Source organism: Aquarana catesbeiana, linkage group LG01, assembly GCF_042186555.1.
Source record: "Aquarana catesbeiana isolate 2022-GZ linkage group LG01, ASM4218655v1, whole genome shotgun sequence".
Lineage (NCBI taxonomy): Eukaryota > Metazoa > Chordata > Amphibia > Anura > Ranidae > Aquarana > Aquarana catesbeiana.
In genome coordinates this window covers 107,720,385-107,740,460 of record NC_133324.1, presented here as the reverse complement: position 1 = coordinate 107,740,460, position 20,076 = coordinate 107,720,385, and the positions used below count along the sequence as shown (strand labels likewise).

Below are 20,076 nucleotides of genomic sequence, written 5' to 3'. Positions count from 1 at the left end.
CTAGCAGTGGGGAGTACTTTGAGAAGGGTGCCTTGGAAAAAAGGGGGGGGTTACTCACTTAGGGTACTTTTACTTTTGCAATGAACTTGGAGCTAGAGATCGTTTGTATTTGGAATATGGTCAATGAAGCTTCTTCAAAAATTGAGAGCTTTTTAACGTCTCTTTTGTGTATTTGATGCATACACATGCAAGGTCTGCAGTGCCTTGACGGGTTTTATGGCTTACATGTTGCGGTTCACTTAAAGCGGTAGTAGACTGCCATTTTTTTAAAACCTTCAAGGAAATGGTATAATGTGCTAGTATGCATCGCATACTAGCACATTATGTAAAACTTACCTTAAAACAAAGCTCTCCAGCAGCATGCTGTCACCGCTGACAGGGCTGCTATCTTCACCCAGTCTTCCTTCCGGGTTGGCGGGCTCCAGTTCTTTGATTGAATGAGCCGCGATGACGTCACTCCCACGCATGTTGCTGTTTAGGGCGCAGGACTCTGAAGGAATGGCACGGGTATCTCGTTCATTCCGAGCGCATGCGCCGGTGACGTCGCCGGCTGCATCTAAAGTAAATACAGTATATCCTAAATGGCGCACGTTTAGGAGCTATTTACTGTACCTATAGGTAAACCTTATTATAGGCTTACCTATAGGTAGAAGTCATACAAAGAAGTTTACTTCCACTTTAAAGCTGTGTAAATAAGATGTGGCAGGTAATAATTAGCTTGGAGCCCATCAGAGTAAACAAACAGGTACCGTATTTTTTTCTCCATAAGACGCACCCCCCCCCAAAAAAAAATGGGTAGAAATGCCTGTGTGTCTTATGGAGCGAATACTGACCAGGCCCCCCCTCATCGTTGCTGCCGCAGCCACAATGTCACAATAAAGGGCGCCCGTCTCCCGCGAGCGAGTGAGTGAATCTCATGTCACTCACAGAAAACAGATCAGCCCCGGTGGCTGAATGGAGTACTGCCGCTCGGGCTGTTCTGTCTTCTGAGTGACAGGCGGATGTGATGACGTCTTCACCAGTCGCCACGTACAGGTCAGGCTGCATGTAATGTACACAGGTAAGGTCGCATGTAATGAACACAGGTTGATTTTATGGATAATAATAATAATATGTTTCTCAGCCCCGGAAGAATTTACCCCCTTCCTGACCAGAGCACTTTTTGCGATTCGGCACTGCGTCACTTTAACTGACAATTGCGCGGTCGTGCGACGATGCACCCAAGCACAATTTACGTCCTTTTTTTTCCCACAAATAGAGCTTTCTTTTGGTGGTATTTGATCACCTCTGCGGTTTTTATTTTTTGCGCTATAAACAAAAAAATAGTGACAATTTTGAAAAAAAAACGCATTATTTTCTACTTTTTGCTATAATATATATCCCCAAAAAATAATTAAAAAAACATTTTTTTTCCTCAGTTTAGGCTGATACGTATTCTTCTACTTATTTTTGGTAAAAAAAATTCGCAATAATCGATTATTGATTGGTTTGCGCAAAAGTTATAGCATTTATGAAATAGGGGATAGTTTTATGGCATTTTTATTAATAATTTTTTTTTTACTAGTAATGGCGACGATCAGCGATTTTTATTGTGACTGCGACATTATGGCAGACACATCGGACATTTTGGACACATATTTGGGACCATTGTCGTTTATACAGCGATCAGTGCTATAAAAATGCACTGATTCCTGTGTAAATGACACTGGCAGTGAAGGGGTTAACCACTAGGAGGCGGGGAGGGTTTAAATCAGTACTAGGGAGTGATTTCTAACTGTAGGGGGGATGGGCCAGCTGTGGCACGTCACTGATCCCTGCTCCCGATGACAGGGAGCAGAGATCATGAGACTGTCACTAGGCAGAACCGGGAGATGCTGTTTACATCAGCATCTCCTCGTTCGTCCTCTCCGTGAGGCGATTACGGGTATCCCTGCGGCGATCGAGTCCGTGGGACCCGCGACCTGACCCACGGAGCTCCCGGCCGGCGCGCGCGCCGGCAGCGGCGCACATGCAATGCCACGGCCGGGAATTCAAATGGGACTTACAGGTACGCCCATTTGCCCAGCCGTGCCATTTTGCCAACGTACATCAGCGTGCGCCAGTCGGGAAGTGGTTAAATGCAACTCTATGGTGCATCTCTGTTGTAATTCTTCCTGTGTGGTGTTTCCTGTTCCTGCTGGGCCTTTTCAGTAAACATGGCTTCTGTACAGTAATGGCTTGTGCTGTCTCTTTAGATATATCACATCAAACATGATATCAGAAGATTTCTGGATCCATGCTCTTTCTACACACTTGATGCTAATTACCTGCTAGCCTTGATGTGAGTGTTATTGGAACTGATTGTGCCTCCTAATAATTGCAGTCCTGACCTGAATGCTGAGTATTTGCAGCAAGGAAAACAGCATCATGGCAGCTAACAGCATTCCACTGCCTGAGGCGATGAGGGTGAGTGGAGATGTCAGCAGTAACTGGGACAATTTCAGGGCAGAGTTTGAGGACTAGTCCCTAGCCACAGGGTTAAATGAGAAGCCTGCAGTAGTGAGAGCAGCCACACTGAGAAGGGTGATGGGCAGTGAATGCCTTCATGTTTACAAGCATAATCTGAACCTCACAGAGGAGCAAAAGAGTGACACCAAAACCATTCTGGATGCATTAGAAGCCTTCTTCAGACCATCTAAAAATGTCATATATGAAAGATATATATTTAGCTGCTGTAAGCAAGAAGACTGTGATTCAATAGACAGGTTTGTCACACGGCTAAGAGAAAAAGCTGTGAGTATGGCTCTCTGAGAGATGAACTTATTTGTGATAAAATAGTTTTGGGTATCACCAGTGAAAGCGCACGTATTGAGGAAACATGATTTAGATCTACAAACAGCAATTGAGATATGTCACACTGCAGAACTCACTGACACATATATGAAAGCTATGGAGCAGGATAAACTGATTGACAATATAGGCAGGTTATGCTGAGGCCTAGTGTAAATAAATTGTAGTTCAAGGTGGAAGAAGTCTGTTTCCATGGACATATCCTGTCTTCACAAGGCTTAAAAGCTGACCCGGATAAGATTAAAGCCATTGTGGACATGCCACAGCCTGCTGATGCCAAAGTGGTAGAGATTTATTGGCTTTGCTACATACCTAGTGAAATTCCTGCCACACTTATCTGAGGTGTGTGAGCCATTAAGGCGACTTCTGGACAAAGATGCAGTTTGGCACTGGCTTCCCAAGCATGACCGGGCAGTAGAGGATATAAAACGCTTGGTCACCTCTACCCCAGTGTTGAAATACTATGGATGTCGCAAAGCCTGTTACGATACAAAGTGACTCCAGTAAAAATGGTCTAAGTTGTTGCCTTTTGCAGAAAGGTCAGCCAGTTGCATATGCGTCCAGAGCTCTTTCCTCAGCTTAGCAAAATTATGCTCAAATTGAGAAGGAATGTTTTAGCATTGTATTTGCTTGCCAGCGTTTCCATCATTATCTTTATGGACGGGATTCAATTACAGCTGAAACTGATCACAAAAATCTGATAGCCATATTCAAAAAGCCCCTTTTGCGTGCTCCCAGGTGTTTGCAGAGCATGATGCTTACATTGCAGCATTTCAACCTCAAAGTTGTCTACAAGCCAGGCTGTGAAATGTATATCAGCGATACCCTGAGCAGAGCTACGACAGATAATGTAGCACCTGGAGGTGAGCATAAGCATCGTACAATTTGTCTGCTGCAACAGGAACAAAATTTCTTTGCCGATATGAATCAAGCGGATTATCTTAATGTCACAGATCAGCGACTACATCAACTCATACAGCACACCAACAGTGATGCAACTATACAAGCTTTGAAGTCTATTGTTTTGAGTGGGTGGCCAGATGAAAAAGAGACAGTACCTGGAATTGTAAGGGAATACTGGTCCTTTAGAGATGAGATCAGCATACAAAATGGTATCTTGTACAAAAGGTCCAAGGGTCATCGTGCCAAAGTCACTGAGAGCAGAGATGTTATTACGCATACACTCCAGCCATATTAATGGTGAAGCATGCTACAGACAAGCTTGTGATACTCTTTACTGGCCCAACATGCATGGTGAAAGCAAAGACTTGGTCAGTAATTGTCCCACCTGCAATGAATATGTCCATTTACAACAAAAAGAAACCATGATGTCACATGAGATACCTACACGTCCGTGGCAGATTATCAGTATGGACTTATTCAACTACGCAGGCAAGGAATACCTGCTATTAGTCAATCATTATTCAGACTTCTGGGAAATAGATCTTCTTCCCGACTTATCCACTGAAGCTTCAATTTGGAGGTGCAAGGCTCAGTTTGCACGTCATGGCCAACCAGATACAGTGATCTCCGACAATGGTTCTCAGTTTGCAAGCCTACAATTCAGAAAATTTGCCACTGAATGGGAGTTTGAGCATGTTACTTCCTCACCATGTCATCCACAGGCTAATGGCAAAGCTGAATTAGCTGTAAAGTGTTGCAGAGTACGATTGCTGAGTGCGGCGGAGTCAATTCAGATCAGACGTTGTGGAGTAACAGGAACTGGCTTCTTTATTGGAACATAACCACACTAGCAAAGATGTCACCTCACATGGTAAGAAAAACACAGACAGGAAAAAGAAAACAACAAGTACAACACTATGTATAGGAAATACAACACATCATAGAATAATGCATAGCATATCATATCACTGAACATTAGCGACATCTAGTGTCCTGTTCTTGAATTGCAGTCAATAGGCTAAGCTGAAAGTTGTTGTATCTCCAACACCCCTTCTCAACAGCTAAGGCTTAGTCTGTTAAAACCATCTTCTTTGTAAGCCTTGAATGTCTTTCATCGGTCAGGGGCTTTGTAAGGATATCTGCTGTCATATAGTCTAGTCCAACTGATGGCACCTCCTGACAGGAACAATAAGTAGCCACTGGTAGATTTTCTGTCACTGGTATCTCCTGCCCAGTCAGCATCCACATATCCTGTTAAGGTGCTTACATTACTTGCTGGTAACTTTAACTTGTAGTGCGAAGTCCCTGTAAGATAGCGAATGATTCGCTTTATAGCATTCCAGTCCTTTTTACTTGGCATCGAAACCTTTCTGCATAGGATTCCAACAGTTGCTGCAATGTCCAGCCTTGTAGCAGTGATAAGGTACAGCAATTTTCCTAACGCTTTCCTGTATTGAGTATTAGTAGGTAATGGGTTATCTTGACAATTCATCTCCTTTAGGTAGTTGGTTTCCATGGGAGACTTTACTGGTTTGGCGTCTTCCATTCCAAATGTTTCAATTATTTCTTGTATTTTGTGCCTTTGGTTTAGAAGAAAGCTGCCATCTTCCTCTCTCTCGATCTGGATGCCGAGGTAGTTCTTTATGTTGCCAAGGTCTTTGGTGTCAAAGTGCTGATTTAGTTTTTCCAGTATTTCTGCTTCATCCCCTTTTTGCTCAAAGCAAATCAGGATATTATCCACATAAATAAGCACATAGACCCATCTATTTGCCAATTTCTTTGTGTATAAGCAGTGGTATGCTTTCCTCCTTAGAAAGTTTTGATGTGTAAGCACTTCATTTATTTTTACATTCCACGCTCTGGCTGCTTGCTTTAGACCATATATACTCCTGCGAAGTTTGCACACTAGGTCTGACCTTTGTTCATCCTCGAATCCTGGCGGCTGTTCCATGTAAATTTCTTCTGTTAAATCGCCATGTAGAAACGCAGTTTTCACATCAAAATGTTTCACTTGCATTTTCCTTATGACGGCTACTGTCAGCAAAGTCCGTATTGTAGTGTGCTTCACTACTGGTGCAAACGTCTCATCATAGTCCTCTCCGTATTTTTGAGAATAGCCCTTGGCTACTAGTCTTGCTTTGTACCATTCAACTGTGCCATCTGCATTGTATTTCACTTTAAAAGTCCATTTACAGCCTATGGCTTTCCTACCGGGTGGTAATTCTGTAAGTGTCCATGTTTTAGTGTCATGCATGGATTTTATCTTTTCCTCAGCAGCCTTTATCCATTTACTTGCTTCTTGTTCTGAAAGCTGAGATATGTCTTCCCATCTTGCAGGTTTGTTGATACTGGCAGTACTTGCTATGTATGAGAGACGTATAGGTGGTTTACCCTTGTTTTTCTCTTGTTGAACGTCTCATTTTTGTGTCTGAGCCTTCTTGTGTCTGTTCTTCCGTACTGGTTGAGTCAGCACTCACTTCAATTGTTTGTTCGGAAGTTACAGAGATGGGCTGGTCAATGTCAGTTTTCTCTTCTATTCTTGCTTCTACTGTTGTCATTACATTGTCTCTTAAATCTTCAACAAAAGTTATGCTGTTGCTAATGGTAACCTTGTTTGTTTTGGGATTTAGGCCCCTGTAGCCCTTGACATTGTCACTGTATCCAACGAAGATACCTTCAAACGCTCTGTTTTGGAGTTTGGTGCGTTTTTCTTCAGGTATGTAGATGAATGCTTTGCATCCAAACACTCTTAGGTGTTTTACACTTGGCTTCTCATTGTGCCATAGTTCATATGGGGTTTTCTCCACTGTTCTGGAAAGAAGTCTGTTCTGCAAATATGTAGCTGTCATAGCTGCCTCACCCCAGTATTTTTGTGGTAGTCCAGAGTCTGTCATCATACATCTGATCATTTCAGTCAGAGTTCTATTCTTTCTATCAGCTACTCCATTTTGTTCTGGTGTATACGGGACTGTCTTTTGATGTTCTATTCCATTCTGTCATAAGTACTCTTGTATCTTACCTCCTGTGAATTCACCTCCATTATCGCTCCGAAGTATGAGAGGCTTCCTCTGAAACTTGTTACTGGTCTTTATTATATAGTCTTTTAATTTGTCAAAAACTTCTCTCTTGTGTTGCATTAGGTAGGTGACTGTATCTTGAATAGTCGTCTATGAAAGTCACTATGTACCTGTTGCCTCCAGGTGTAGGTGGGTTTAGGGGACCACACACGTCACTGTGAACTAAGTCAAGTGGTCTGGATGCGCTCTTCTGACTGACTTTGGGAAGTGTCTTGTAGCTTTGGATCTAATGCAACATTCACACTTAACAGCAACTGGACAAGGGGATACTGTTAGATCCCTTGTCAGATTCCTCCTCTGTAGTTCCTGTATGCATTCTGGGTGTCTGTGACCTAGACATCTGTGCCATATATGTATACATTCATTGTGCTTGTGTGTACACAGTCTCACCTTTTCCTTCACTGTGTCGAGGTGAAATAGATGATCATCAGGCTTGGCACTTGCTATTGTATGTTTGCCATTTAGAATAGAACACTTGTCACCTTGGAATTTTACAGAGTCCTGTGGCTGTTAGACACTTCACAGATAAGAGTCCTCCTTCTAGATTAGGAACATAAAGCACATCTTTCACTGGTATGGCTAAATTGTGTCCCGCATCATCCGGGCATACAAGGGTTCCATGCCCATATCCTTCTGCATGTATTTTGCTTCCATCTGCAAGATAAATAGTTTCTTTGTTGTTCAGATCAAGTTCTGTGAAGAAACTTCTATCAGTCGTCATGTGACTGGTTGCCCCGGGATCGATGCACCAGCCTTGGCATTTATTGTTGGCAATCGTTTTAAATGTGGCATTCCAGTTTCCTTCCCATGGATCATTGATTATGGTTTTGACCTTTTGTTTAGCATAAGAGGGACGCTGTCTTATTTGCTCTGCTTTCCATATAGCATAGTCTTTCTTTATGTGTCCCTGTTTGTGGCATCTGAAACACACTCTGGTCCCTTTCTTGTGTGACCTTGCGTCTGTAACTTTAAGAGCTGTTCTGGTGTCGGTTTCTGTGGAGTCATGCACTAATTCCTTTCTTCTCTGATACTCATCTATGAGCCTGGTTTTTACAAGTGCTAGTGTCAGATCTGTCTCAGGTTGTGTCTCCAGTGCATTGATTAGTGCAGTATATGTATCAGGCAAACTGTATAACAACATGGCTGCAGTGTGACTGTCTGTTATATTCTCCCCGATTAATCTGAGTTGCGCAATCACTTCCAGCATTGCGTTTATATGCTTCTGCATGTCCTGTTCTCTGCCAAGTCTCATTTTGTAAAGTTTCCACAGCAGAAACAGCTTGCTGTTTAAACTGGATCTTTCATGCAGTCTTTTCAGTATGTCCCACATGCCTTTCGCTGTGTCCTCATGGCATATATGAATGAGCTGATCATCCTCCACTAGTAAGCTTATGGTGGCCCCTGCCTGTCTGTTTTTCTTGTCCCAGTCCTGATTATTATCCTGTGGCCTCTCTGTGGTGGTAACCTACCACAAGTCATCTCTGGATAATAGCATTTCCACTTTGAACTTCTATAGCTGATAATTGTCTTTGTTCAGCTTGGCCACTGAGAGTTTAAGCTCCGAGTTTCCAGCCATTTTTCCCCCCATTATATACGAAGAGTCTTACCTGTCTATAGGAGATGTCACTGGAAAACTTCCTTATGTCGATCTCCACATCAGCCACACTGTCTCCCGTTCGAGGCTTTGTTCTGCCTGGGCCGCACCTGGTCATATGACTTTATCCGAACACTGGGCCCATAACCTGTTGCAGAGTACGATTGCTGGGTGCGGCTGAGTCAATTCAGATCAGACGTTGTGGAGTAACAGGAACTGGCTTCTTTATTGGAACATAACCACACTAGCAAAGATGTCACCTCACATGGTAAGAAGAACACAGACAGGAAAAAGAAACCAACAAGTACAACACTATGTATAGGAAATACAACACATCATAGAATAATGCATAGCATATCATATCACTGAGCATTAGCGACATCTAGTGTCCCGTTCTTTAACTGCAGTCAATAGGCTAAGCTGAAAGTTGTTGTATCTCCAACCTAAAGATTGTTAAAAATGTATGCAAGAAAGCACAAAGTGATGGTAAAGACCCATGGAAGGCCATTTTACATTGGAGAAACGCTCCGACTGAAGGCATGGATAGTAGTCTAGCACAAAGACTGATGTCAAGGAGATTAAAGACCCCCTTACCAGTAGCAAATAGGCTGCTTGAACCCTCTGTCATACAAGGTGTTACAGAAAAGTTAAGGATTAAGAAAAAGTGTCAAAGGCACGATATGACACATTGGCCAGAGATTTGCCAGAATTGAATATTGGGGAATTAATCTGTATGAAACCATTACCTGGGGATCGAACAGGCCGTTGGAGAATAGATACTTGTCTGCAAAAGGTTGCACCACGCTCCTATCTTGTGGACGTTGAAGGAACTCTCTATAGACGCAATCGAGTGGATTTGAGAGTGACAGAGCAGCCTGAATCTCAGTATCCCGTGGATAGATCAGACTCACCCAATATCACAAGGACATACTCACCCATTGACAGTGAGGCATGTACAGAGGCAATGCCTCATATCAACAGCAATGACAGTTCTGGGCAAGCAAGTATACTCGACAGCTGTCAAGCGCAGAGCATGTCAGTACATGATGAGCCCAGTAACTTCAGAGAGGGCTAAAGGAATCCTTGCACAAGGGCCAGTCTTCACCCGTACTGGTAGATGTGCAAAACCACCTATGAGACTTAACCTATAGAATGTGTTACTGCTGTGTCTCTTTTGAATTTCACAATGTTCATTTATTAACACTAAAAGGGGGAGGTGTTATGGATGATATGTTTCTTTAAATGCAACTCTATGGTGCATCTCTGTTGTACTTCTTCCTGTGTTGTGTTTCCTGTTCCTGCTGGGCCTTTTCAGTAAACATGGCTTCTGTACAGTAATGGCTTGTGCTGTCTCTTTACATATATCACATCAAACAGTAAGGTTGCATTTAATGTACACAGGTTAGGCTGCAATTAATGGGCACAGGTACACAACATTATAGTTCAGCAGTCCTCTAAGTTTAATGATTATAAATAAAACCCAACAATACAGGGGTATTAAATCCCAAAATCCCAGGGTACTCAGGGTCTCTACTGGCAATATAAGCAGTGGTAGCAGGACTGTGCACATCAACAAATGTCCCTTCATGATCCATAGAAGTTGGCATCCCTAATTGTGGCCATCTTTTCTGTTTAGTGCAGTTACAGTAAATGCTCTGTTGCTCCTTAATGTCTTGAAGCCCTGGGCTTACATGAAGTGGGTTGAATGACACTAGATATCATTAACCCGAAAGAGGAAGGATGCCTCAATGGTTTGAATCGGTAAGTCTGTGGGGGGGCAACGCTTTTTAAGAGCTGTTGGGGATCTGAAATTCTGAAAATTATGGTTTTCTAAGATAGAATTGGGCTTCAAAGATCTACCTCTCCCCCAGTTATATGGGAGTTTTTGCTCATTGTTTCCAGGATATTCCATAAGACATTAGGGGCACACGGGTCCCGCCCCCCCCATGCATGCATCCGGCCCCCTGATCTACATACAGGGTGCTGGACGCATTCATTCCTATGGTGGGGGGATTGTTTTTTTTAAGCACGTGATTAGAGCCAGAGGCTTTAATAGGCTTTAAAAAGGGTGGGCTTGGGGTGCAGAGTATTGTGCCCTGAGCCCACCAAGTTGTGTGACATTAGTGAATTAAGCCGAGGAGGAGAGGGCACAGGAACTGCTGCCTGCAACCTGCCCCCGAAGCTGAGGAGGGGAAGACACAGGAGCCACCTCCTGAAGCCAAGGAGGAGAGGACACAGGAGCCGATGCCCACAACCCGCCCGCTGTCCGCCACTCGTAGGAGCCAGGGAGGGGGGTGCCACCAACTGACCAACTGGGGGGGGGGTTGTTTCCCGCCCCCTCAAAAAAAACACCAGCCACCACTGGTAGCGAATATCTCCTAAATGGTGCATGTTTAGGAGATATTCCTTGTACCTACAGGTGATCTTTATTATAACAGAGTTTGCTACCCCTTTAACCCATGGTCCCACCCATGTCTCTCCAGAATGCAGTACACATGATGCATGTGTACTGCATCATGCATTGGAATGCATTACAATAAATTAAAAAAAAAAACTTCTGCCTTTACAACCACTTAAAGGAGGGATGGAGTTGAATTAAATTATAAAAAATAATTCTAATTACCGTAGATACTGGTGACCTATTGTATGTTATGCTAATTAAACGCTAGAAGTGTTTTTCAGCTTAATTACCTTTAAAAGAGCAACATCATAGTCGAATGTCTTTGTCCTAAAACTCTCATGTGGGATGGTTCTATTGATTTTGCGCCAATGTCTTCCGATTTCATTTTTAGAATTTGGCATATGAGCTCCTAAAACAACACGTGCTGTTGATTTGCTGAAAAAAAACATAATGAGAACGGCATTAATAAAAGCAGTACAAAAAAACCTAATTAGTGATTACATAGGAAAAGTTAAAAGAACCTCCAAAGCAGAAGCTTTGTTCATAGGAGAACTCACAGCTAACCATCCTAGATTTTTTTTTTAAATCAGATTGTTCTTTATATAAAAAAATACAATAAAAATTAACAGTTACAAGTCATTCCTTTTAGGTCTCAAGGACACTTGAGCTCAAAAGTGTTTATTTTACAGGTGTTTGACTATTTTATTTTACTGCCTCTTAACCCCTCTCTATGTGGCCTATGTGGGCATTTAGAGGCAGAAAAAACAACATCACTTTCTCATTCAAGAGAGGAGCGTTTTGGCAGAAAAAATGCCAAAATGTACCTAAACGCGCCTAAGCGATAGGTGCAAGTAGCGATTGAAAGTTTTTTATTGCAATGGCCAAAACTCCCAAACCCTTGATCGGTCTAAATGCATTTAGTAGGAGAAAAGTGTTTAAAACCATTTCCCTACCGCACGCCGTCATATGACGTCGCTGACTTTGTGCGGGGATATCTGAATGATGCCTGTAGCTACTTTTGCAGCCGGCGATTCTGTGCACGATAAGAATGGTCATAGCGGCAGTTCCGCCCCTTGATCGTTCTTATAGGTGACGGGAGGGGACGTCATAGTGCTTCTACGAGCTCTCCCGTGCCATCGGGGGCCTGGAGAAAGAATCGGCCACCGTCAGTTGACGACCATAGAGATTTCCGGTGACTAGGGATGAGCCGAACACCCCCCGGTTCGGTTTGCACCAGAACCTGCGAACGGACCGAAAATTCGCAAGAACGTTAGAACCCCATTGACGTTTATGGGACTCGAATGTTCAAAATCAAAAGTGCTAATTTTAAAGGCTAATTTGCATGGTATTGTCTTAAAAAGGGTTTGGGGACCCGGGTCCTGCCCCAGGGTACATGTATCAATGCAAAAAAACTTTTAAAAACGGCCTTTTTTTCTGGAACAGTGATTTTAATGATGCTTAAAGTTAAAAAAAAAAAAAAAAGTGAAATATTCCTTTAAATATCGTACCTGGGGGGTGTCTGTAGTATGCCTGTATAAGCGCGTGTTTCCCGTGCTTAGAACAGTCCCTGCACAAAATGTCATTTTTAAAGGAAAAAAAGTCATTTAAAACTGCTTGCGGCTTTAATGTAATGTCGGGTCCTGGCAATATGGATGAAAATCAGTGAGACAAACAGCATGGGTACCCCCCAGTCCATTACCAGGCCCTTTGGGTCTTGTATGGATATTAAGGGGAACCCCGCACCTAAATTAAAAATGGAAAGGGGTGGGCCCACCAGGCCCTATATACTCTGAACATCAGTATACAGGCGGTGCAAACAAGACAGGGACTGTAGGTTTGTTGTTAAGTAGAATCTGTTTGTAATTTTGAACTGGTACATTTTTAACGTGTTTAACTCCAGCCAAAAAATCTATTTTAAGCTTTTTGGAAAACATAGGGAAGGGTTATGACCCCTGTGACATTTGTTTTGCTGTCTGTGCTCCTCTTCAGAAGATTTTACCTCATTTTTTGTCCCAATGACAAGTGTTTTTTGAAAATTTGGGGTTTTTTCTGAAACAGGGATTGGTGATAAAGCATCTGTAGAAAGGAGAAACGTTTTTCCCATATTAACTCTTACAGGAGAGAATTTCCCTTCCTAGGGGTAGATTTCATCTCACTTCCTGTTGTCTCCTTCCGTTTGCAAGTAGGAGTCATTTGTAAGTTGGATGTTTGAAAGTAGGGGCCTGTCCTATATATTCAGCAGAAATTTGGGCCTTAGGTGTTGTTGTGGCCACAACACTGTAAGCCCTCACAGGGCCCTGCTGTGAAATATTAGATCAAGAATTGTAATTACATGCCCCTGTTGAACAGGGGCAGAAAAATTGGGCCGTTGGTGGTGGTGGTGCTAGTGCCACAACACTGTAAGTCCTCACTCGCTCTTGGTGGGCGCAGAAACGGGCCCTGCTGTTGAACAGGGGCTGAAAAATTGGGCCTTAGGCACTGGTGCTGGTGTCAAACACAGCAAACCCTTAACAGATACTCTAGTTGGAACGCAGAAATGAGCCCTGCTGCAAAGTATTGCATCAAAAATTGAAATTACACACCCCTGTTAAACAGGGGCTGAAAAATTGGACCTTAGGCACTGGTGGTGGCGCCCAGAACCAAAAATGTTCTTACAAGCTATCAGCGTGATCATTGAGGAGGAAGAGGATAATTACTCAGGATAGTCACTCAGCATCAGCATAGGCAGTCTTTGAAGGGATCTGAGATTTCAAAAAAAAATATTTGGTTACATCAGCATCAGGTGCTTGGTAGCTGGTGGTGATCCAAGACTGATTCATTTTTATGAAGGTCAGTCGATCGACCGAGTCGGTGGACAGACGCACCCTGTGATCGGTTACAAAGCCTCCAGCAGCACTGAATGTGCATTCCGAAAGAACGCTGAATGCAGAACAGGCCAGTAGCTCAATTGCATACTGTGCAAGCTCTGGCCAGTGATCCATCCTCAAGACCCAGTAACCCAGAGGATTTTCGGTGGGAAAGGTGTCCAAGTCAGATCTTGCCCCTAGGTATTCCTGCACCATGTAAAACAGACGCTGGCGATGGTTGCTGGAACCGATCATACCTTGGGGCTGCAGACCAAAAATTGTCTGAACGCATCGGTCAGACGGCCACCTTCTCCACTGCTCCTTCTTTGACTGACTGAAGCCTCAGCAACACATTGTCCAGAAACAAGAGTTTGTAACCTCCCAGTCTCTGGGAACGCATTGCACAGACCTTTCTGCAAGGCCTCCCGAAGATGTTTCATCCTCTGCTCCCTCTGCGATGGCAAGATAAGGTCCGCAACCTTACCCTTGTAACGTGGATCAAGGAGGGTTGCCAGCCAGTATTGGTCCTTCTCCTTGATACCACGAATACAAGGTTCCTTACGCAGGCTTTGCAGGATCAGGGAGGCCATGCAGTGTAGGTTTGCTGAGGCATTCGGTCCGGAGTCCTCTGGGTCACTAAGGACGACATGGTCCGCAGCCACCTCCTCCCAGCCACATACAAGTCCATGTGTTTCTTGGGACTGATCCCTTAAAGACTGCTGCTGATGCTGAGTGCCAGGCTCCACCTCCATACTGACACAATCCTCCTCCTCGTCCTCTTCCTGTGTGATCGGCGGGCACGCAGGAACACTGGATAAAGGGGGCCTTGAGAGCTAAGGAAGTCCTCCTCTTCCTGCCTCTGTTCTGCCTCAAGTGCCCTGTCCATTATTCCACGCAGCGTGTGCTCCAACAGTTGGACAAGGGAGGACAGTGTCACTGATGCATGCACTGTCACTGCTCACCATCCTCGTGGCCTCCTCAAATGGTGACAGGACAGTGCATGCATCCCTGATCATGGCGTGGGGAAGAAAAAACAAGCTCCCCTGACCCTGTCCTGGTGCCATAGTCGCACAGGTACTCATTGATGGCCCTCTGCTGCGTGTGCAGCTGCTGCAGCATGTCCAACGTTGGGTTCCACCTGGTGGGCATGCCACAGACTAGGCGGTTCTTGGGCAGGTTAAACTCCTTTTGGAGGTCTGCCAGCCGAGCACTGGCATTATATGACCGGCGGAAATGCACACAGACTTTCCTGGCCTGCCTCAGGACATCCTGTAAGCCCGGGTACCTGCCCAAGAACCGCTGCACCACCAAGTTAAGGATGTGAGCCAAACAGGGCACATGGGTCATTTGTCCCTGTCGGAGGGCAGAGAGGAGGTTGGTGCCATTGTTGCAAACCACCATTCCTGCCTTAAGTTGGCGTGGCATCAACCACCTCTGAACCTGCCCCTGCAGAGCTGACAGAACCTCTGCCCCAGTGTGGCTCCTCTTCCCCAAGCACACCAGCTCAAGCACCGCATGGCATCTTTTGGCCTGCATACTTGCGTAGCCCCTTGAATGGCTACGGAGCACCGCTGGTTCCGAGGACAAAGCACAGGAAGAGGCCATGGAGGAAGAAGAAGAGGAGGGTGTGGAGGAGAGAGGTGTGTCACAATCATTAGTAGTGGCATTTTGGAGGCGTGGTGGCAGAACAACCTCCAACACTACTGCACCTTGTCCTGCATCCTTCCCAGCTGCCAGCAGAGTCACCCAATGCACGGTGAAACTTAGTTAACGTCCCTGTCCATGCCTGCTGGACTATGAGTCAGCGGTAATATGCACCTTACCGCTGACCGCCCTGTCCAGCGAGGCCAAGACATTGCCTTCCACATGCTGGTAGAGAGCCGGAATCGCCTTCTGTGAGAAAAAGTGGCGTTTGGGTACCTGCCACTGAGGAACCGCACATTCCACAAACTCTCGGAAGGGGGCAGAGTCTACCAACTGAAAAGACAGCAGTTGAAGTGCTAGCAATTTTGCCAAGCTAGCATTCAACCGCTGGGCATGTGGATGGCTGGGAGCGAACTTCTTTCGGCGGTGCAGCAGCTGGGGCAGGGAAATTTGCCTGGTACAATCTGACGTCGGTGTACCGAAAGCAGATTGCCCACAAGTGCTTGGCTGTGACACACCTAATTCTACACCTTCATTCCTCTCAGTGCAGGTCTCAGAGAGGACTGAAGGTATAGTGGGGTTGGAGATATCAGCTGATGAGGAGCAAGGAGAGGTCCTCTTTGTTCCTTGGTGTGGGTCTTTTAGATACGCTTGCCAACGAACTGCATGGCAGGTCAACATATGTCTGATCAAGCATGTGGTGCCCAAGCGGGAGATGTTTTGGCCACGCGAGATACGCTTGAGACATATGTTGCAAATAGCAGTGGTGCGATCTGATGCACTCGTCTGAAAAAAGGCGCACACCAAAGAACTTTTTGAATAACGCGCAGAGACTGCAGCGCCCTGCACATGTGGAGCTTTGGGGTGTGATGCAGTCAGTGTGCTGCCCTTAGGCTGGCCCCTGGAGGGCATCCTGCCTCGTTGGTAATATGCCGCCTCCTCCTCCTCCTTCTCCTCTCTCCTATCAGGCACCCACGTTGAGTCAGTGACCTCATCATCCCCTCCCTCCTCATCACTGGAGCAAACCTGGCAGTATGCTGCAGCAGGGGGAGCATGACTGCCAGATTGCTGTCCTTCTTGGGTGCCCCCTCTGTCCGTGCTCACGTTACTGCCTTCATCTAGCTCAGTATCATCATCAGAGCCTTCCAAACGCTGGGCATCCTCCTGGAGCATGTACCCAACACTGTGGTCAAACAATTCGAGGGACTCCTCAGAAGGACATGGTGGGGCTAGGGAAGGAGTCACTGATGACATTGAGCCGAGGGAAGAGGCCACGTTGGCAGCTGCTTTGCCAGACAAAGTACCCTGAGCATGGGTGAGAGAGGATGAGGAGGATGAGGACGGCTTGGTCATGCACTCGACCAAGTCTTCCGCATGTTGCGGCTCAACACCACCAGCTGCCGAAAAATAGGCCAAGCGTGTTCCCACGGCCACGTGCTGATGAGGATGCACCGTCTCCACGACCAGCACTGTTGCCTCTAGACACAGAGCCTGCTTGCCCTCTTTTATTGGCTTGTGACGGTCTGCCTCTCCTTGTTGACCTTCCTGACATACTAATGGCCTGTAGCTGCGCTAAGGATATATGCGCTGGGATATATATATATATATATATATGTACTGATACTGCAGCTAGCAAAATCAACAGCCTGCCTGTAGTATGAGAACACCACCAACCTTCTACAGGTAGCTTTAGCTGAACACTGTGCAGAGCTCGCAAAAAAATAACTTGTAGTTTTAGCTGAACACTGTGAGGAGGACGCACTACACTAACTTGTAGCTTTAGCTGAACACTGTGCAGAGGTCGCACTACACTAACTTGTAGTTTTTGCTGAACACTGTGAGGAGGACACACTACACCAACTTGTAGCTTTAGCTGAACACTGTGAGTAGGACGCACTAGCCTAACTTGTAGCTTTAGCTGAACACTGTGCAGAGGTCACACTAAACTAACTTGTAGCTTTAGCTGAACACTGTGAGGAGGACGCACTACACTAACTTGTAGCTTTAGCTGAACACTGTGCAGAGGTCTCAATACACTAACTTGTAGTTTTAGCTGAACACTGTGAGGAGGATGCACTACACTAACTTGTAGCTTTAGCTGAACACTGTGCAGAGGTTGTACTACACTAACTTGTAGTTTTCACTGAACACTAGGGATGAGCCGAACACCCCCCTGTTCGGTTCGCACCAGAACATGCGAACAGGAAAAAAGTTCGTTCGAACATGCGAACACCGTTAAAGTCTATGGGACACGAACATGAATAATCAAAAGTGCTAATTTTAAAGGCTTATATGAAAGTTATTGTGATAAAAAGTGTTTGGGGACCTGGGTCCTGCCCCAGGGGACATGGATCAATGCAAAAAAAAGTTTTAAAAATGGCCGTTTTTTCAGGAGCAGTGATTTTAATAATGCTTAAAGTCAAACAATAAAAGTGTAATATCCCTTTAAATTTCGTACCTGGGGGGTGTCTATAGTATGCCTGTAAAGGGGCGCATGTTTCCTGTGTTTAGAACAGTCTGACAGCAAAATGACATTTTGAAGGAAAAAACTCATTTAAAACTACCCGCGGCTATTGCATTGCCGACAATACACATAGAAGTTCATTGATAAAAACGGCATGGGAATTCCCCAAAGGGGAACCCCGAACCAAAATTAAAAAAAAAAAATGACGTGGGAGTCCTCCTAAATTCCATACCAGGCCCTTCAGGTCTGGTATGGATATTAAGGGGAACCCCGGCCAAAATTAAAAAAAAAAAATGACGTGGGGTTCCCCCTAAATTCCATACCAGACCCTTCAGGTCTGGTATGGATTTTAAGGGGAACCCCGCGCCAAAAAAAAAAAAAAAAAACGGCGTGGGGTCCCCCCAAAAATCCATACCAGACCCTTATCCGAGCACGCAACCTGGCAGGCCGCAGGAAAAGAGGGGGGGACGAGAGTGCGGCCCCCCCTCCCTCCTGAACCGTACCAGGCCACATGCCCTCAACATTGGGAGGGTGCTTTGGGGTAGCCCCCCAAAACACCTTGTCCCCATGTTGATGAGGACAAGGGCCTCATCCCCACAACCCTGGCCGGTGGTTGTGGGGGTCTGCGGGCGGGGGGCTTATCGGAATCTGGAAGCCCCCTTTAACAAGGTGACCCCCAGATCCCGGCCCCCCCCCCTGTGTGAAATGGTAAGGGGGTACATAAGTACCCCTACCATTTCATGAAGAAAGTGTCAAAAATGTTAAAAATGACAAGAGACAGTTTTTGACAATTCCTTTATTTAAATGCTTCTTCTTTCTTCTATCTTCCTTCATCTTCTGGTTCTTCTGGCTCTTCTGGTTCTTCCTCCGGCGTTCTCGTCCAGCATCTCCTCCGCGGCGTCTTCTGTCTTCTTCTCCTCGGGCCGCTCCGCACCCATGGCATGGGGGGGAGGCTCCCGCTCTTCTCTTCTTCTTTTCTTCTCTTCTTCTCTTCTTCATTTTCTTCTCCGGGCCGCTCCGCAATCCATGCTGGCATGGAGGGAGGCTCCCGCTGTGTGACGGCGCTCCTCGTCTGACAGTTCTTAAATAACGGGGGGCGGGGCCACCCGGTGACCCCGCCCCCCTCTGACGCACGGTGACTTGACGGGACTTCCTGTGGCATTCCCCGTGACGTCACAGGGAAGTCCCGTCAAGTCACCGTGCGTCAGAGGGGGGCGGGGTCACCGGGTGGCCCCGCCCCCCCGTTATTTAAGAACTGTCAGACGAGGAGCGCCGTCACACAGCGGGAGCCTCCCTCCATGCCAGCATGGATTGCGGAGCGGCCCGGAGAAGAAAAGAAGAAGAGAAGAAAAGAAGAAGAGAAGAGCGGGAGCCTCCCCCCCATGCCATGGGTGCGGAGCGGCCCGAGGAGAAGAAGATAGAAGACGCCGCGGAGGAGATGCTGGACGAGAACGCCGGAGGAAGAACCAGAAGAGCCAGAAGAACCAGAAGATGAAGGAAGATGAAGGAAGATAGAAGAAAGAAGAAGCATTTAAATAAAGGAATTGTCAAAAACTGTCTCTTGTCATTTTTAACATTTTTGACACTTTTTTCGTGAAATGGTAGGGGTACTTATGTACCCCCTTACCATTTCACACAGGGGGGGGCGGGATCTGGGGGTCACCTTGTTAAAGGGGGCTTCCAGATTCCGATAAGCCCCCCGCCCGCAGACCCCCACAACCACCGGCCAGGGTTGTGGGGATGAGGCCCTTGTCCTCATCAACATGGGGACAAGGTGTTTTGGGGGGCTACCCCAAAGCACCCTCCCAATGTTGAGGGCATGTGGCCTGGTACGGTTCAGGAGGGAGGGGGGGCCGCACTCTCGTCCCCCCCTCTTTTCCTGCGGCCTGCCAGGTTGCGTGCTCGGATAAGGGTCTGGTATGGATTTTTTGGGGGAAACCACGCCGGTTTTTTTTTTTTTTTTTGGCGCGGGGTTCCCCTTAAAATCCATACCAGACCTGAAGGGTCTGGTATGGAATTTAGGGGGAACCCCACGTCATTTATTTTTTTAAATTTTGGCCGGGGTTCCCCTTAATATCCATACCAGACCTGAAGGGCCTGGTATGGAATTTAGGGGGACTCCCACGTCATTTTTTTTTTTTAATTTTGGTTCGGGGTTCCCCTTTGGGGAATTCCCATGCCGTTTTTATCAATGAACTTCTATGTGTATTGTTGGCAATGCAATAGCCGCGGGTAGTTTTAAATTAGTTTTTTCCTTCAAAATGTCATTTTGCTGTCAGACTGTTCTGAACACAGGAAACATGCGCCCCTTCCTTTAC

At 45.9% G+C, this 20,076-nt stretch overlaps 1 protein-coding gene across 1 annotated transcript in view; it reads right to left on the bottom strand.

The window, feature by feature from the left end:
* The window catches only part of LOC141133347 (granzyme A-like), a 212,875-nt gene that overhangs the window by 33,601 nt on the left and 159,198 nt on the right, over window positions 1-20,076 (bottom strand). Inside the window, exon 3 of the mRNA XM_073622682.1 lies at window positions 11,095-11,239. Coding sequence (XP_073478783.1) covers window positions 11,095-11,239 — 145 coding nt within the window. The remainder of the gene's footprint in view (window positions 1-11,094; window positions 11,240-20,076) is intronic.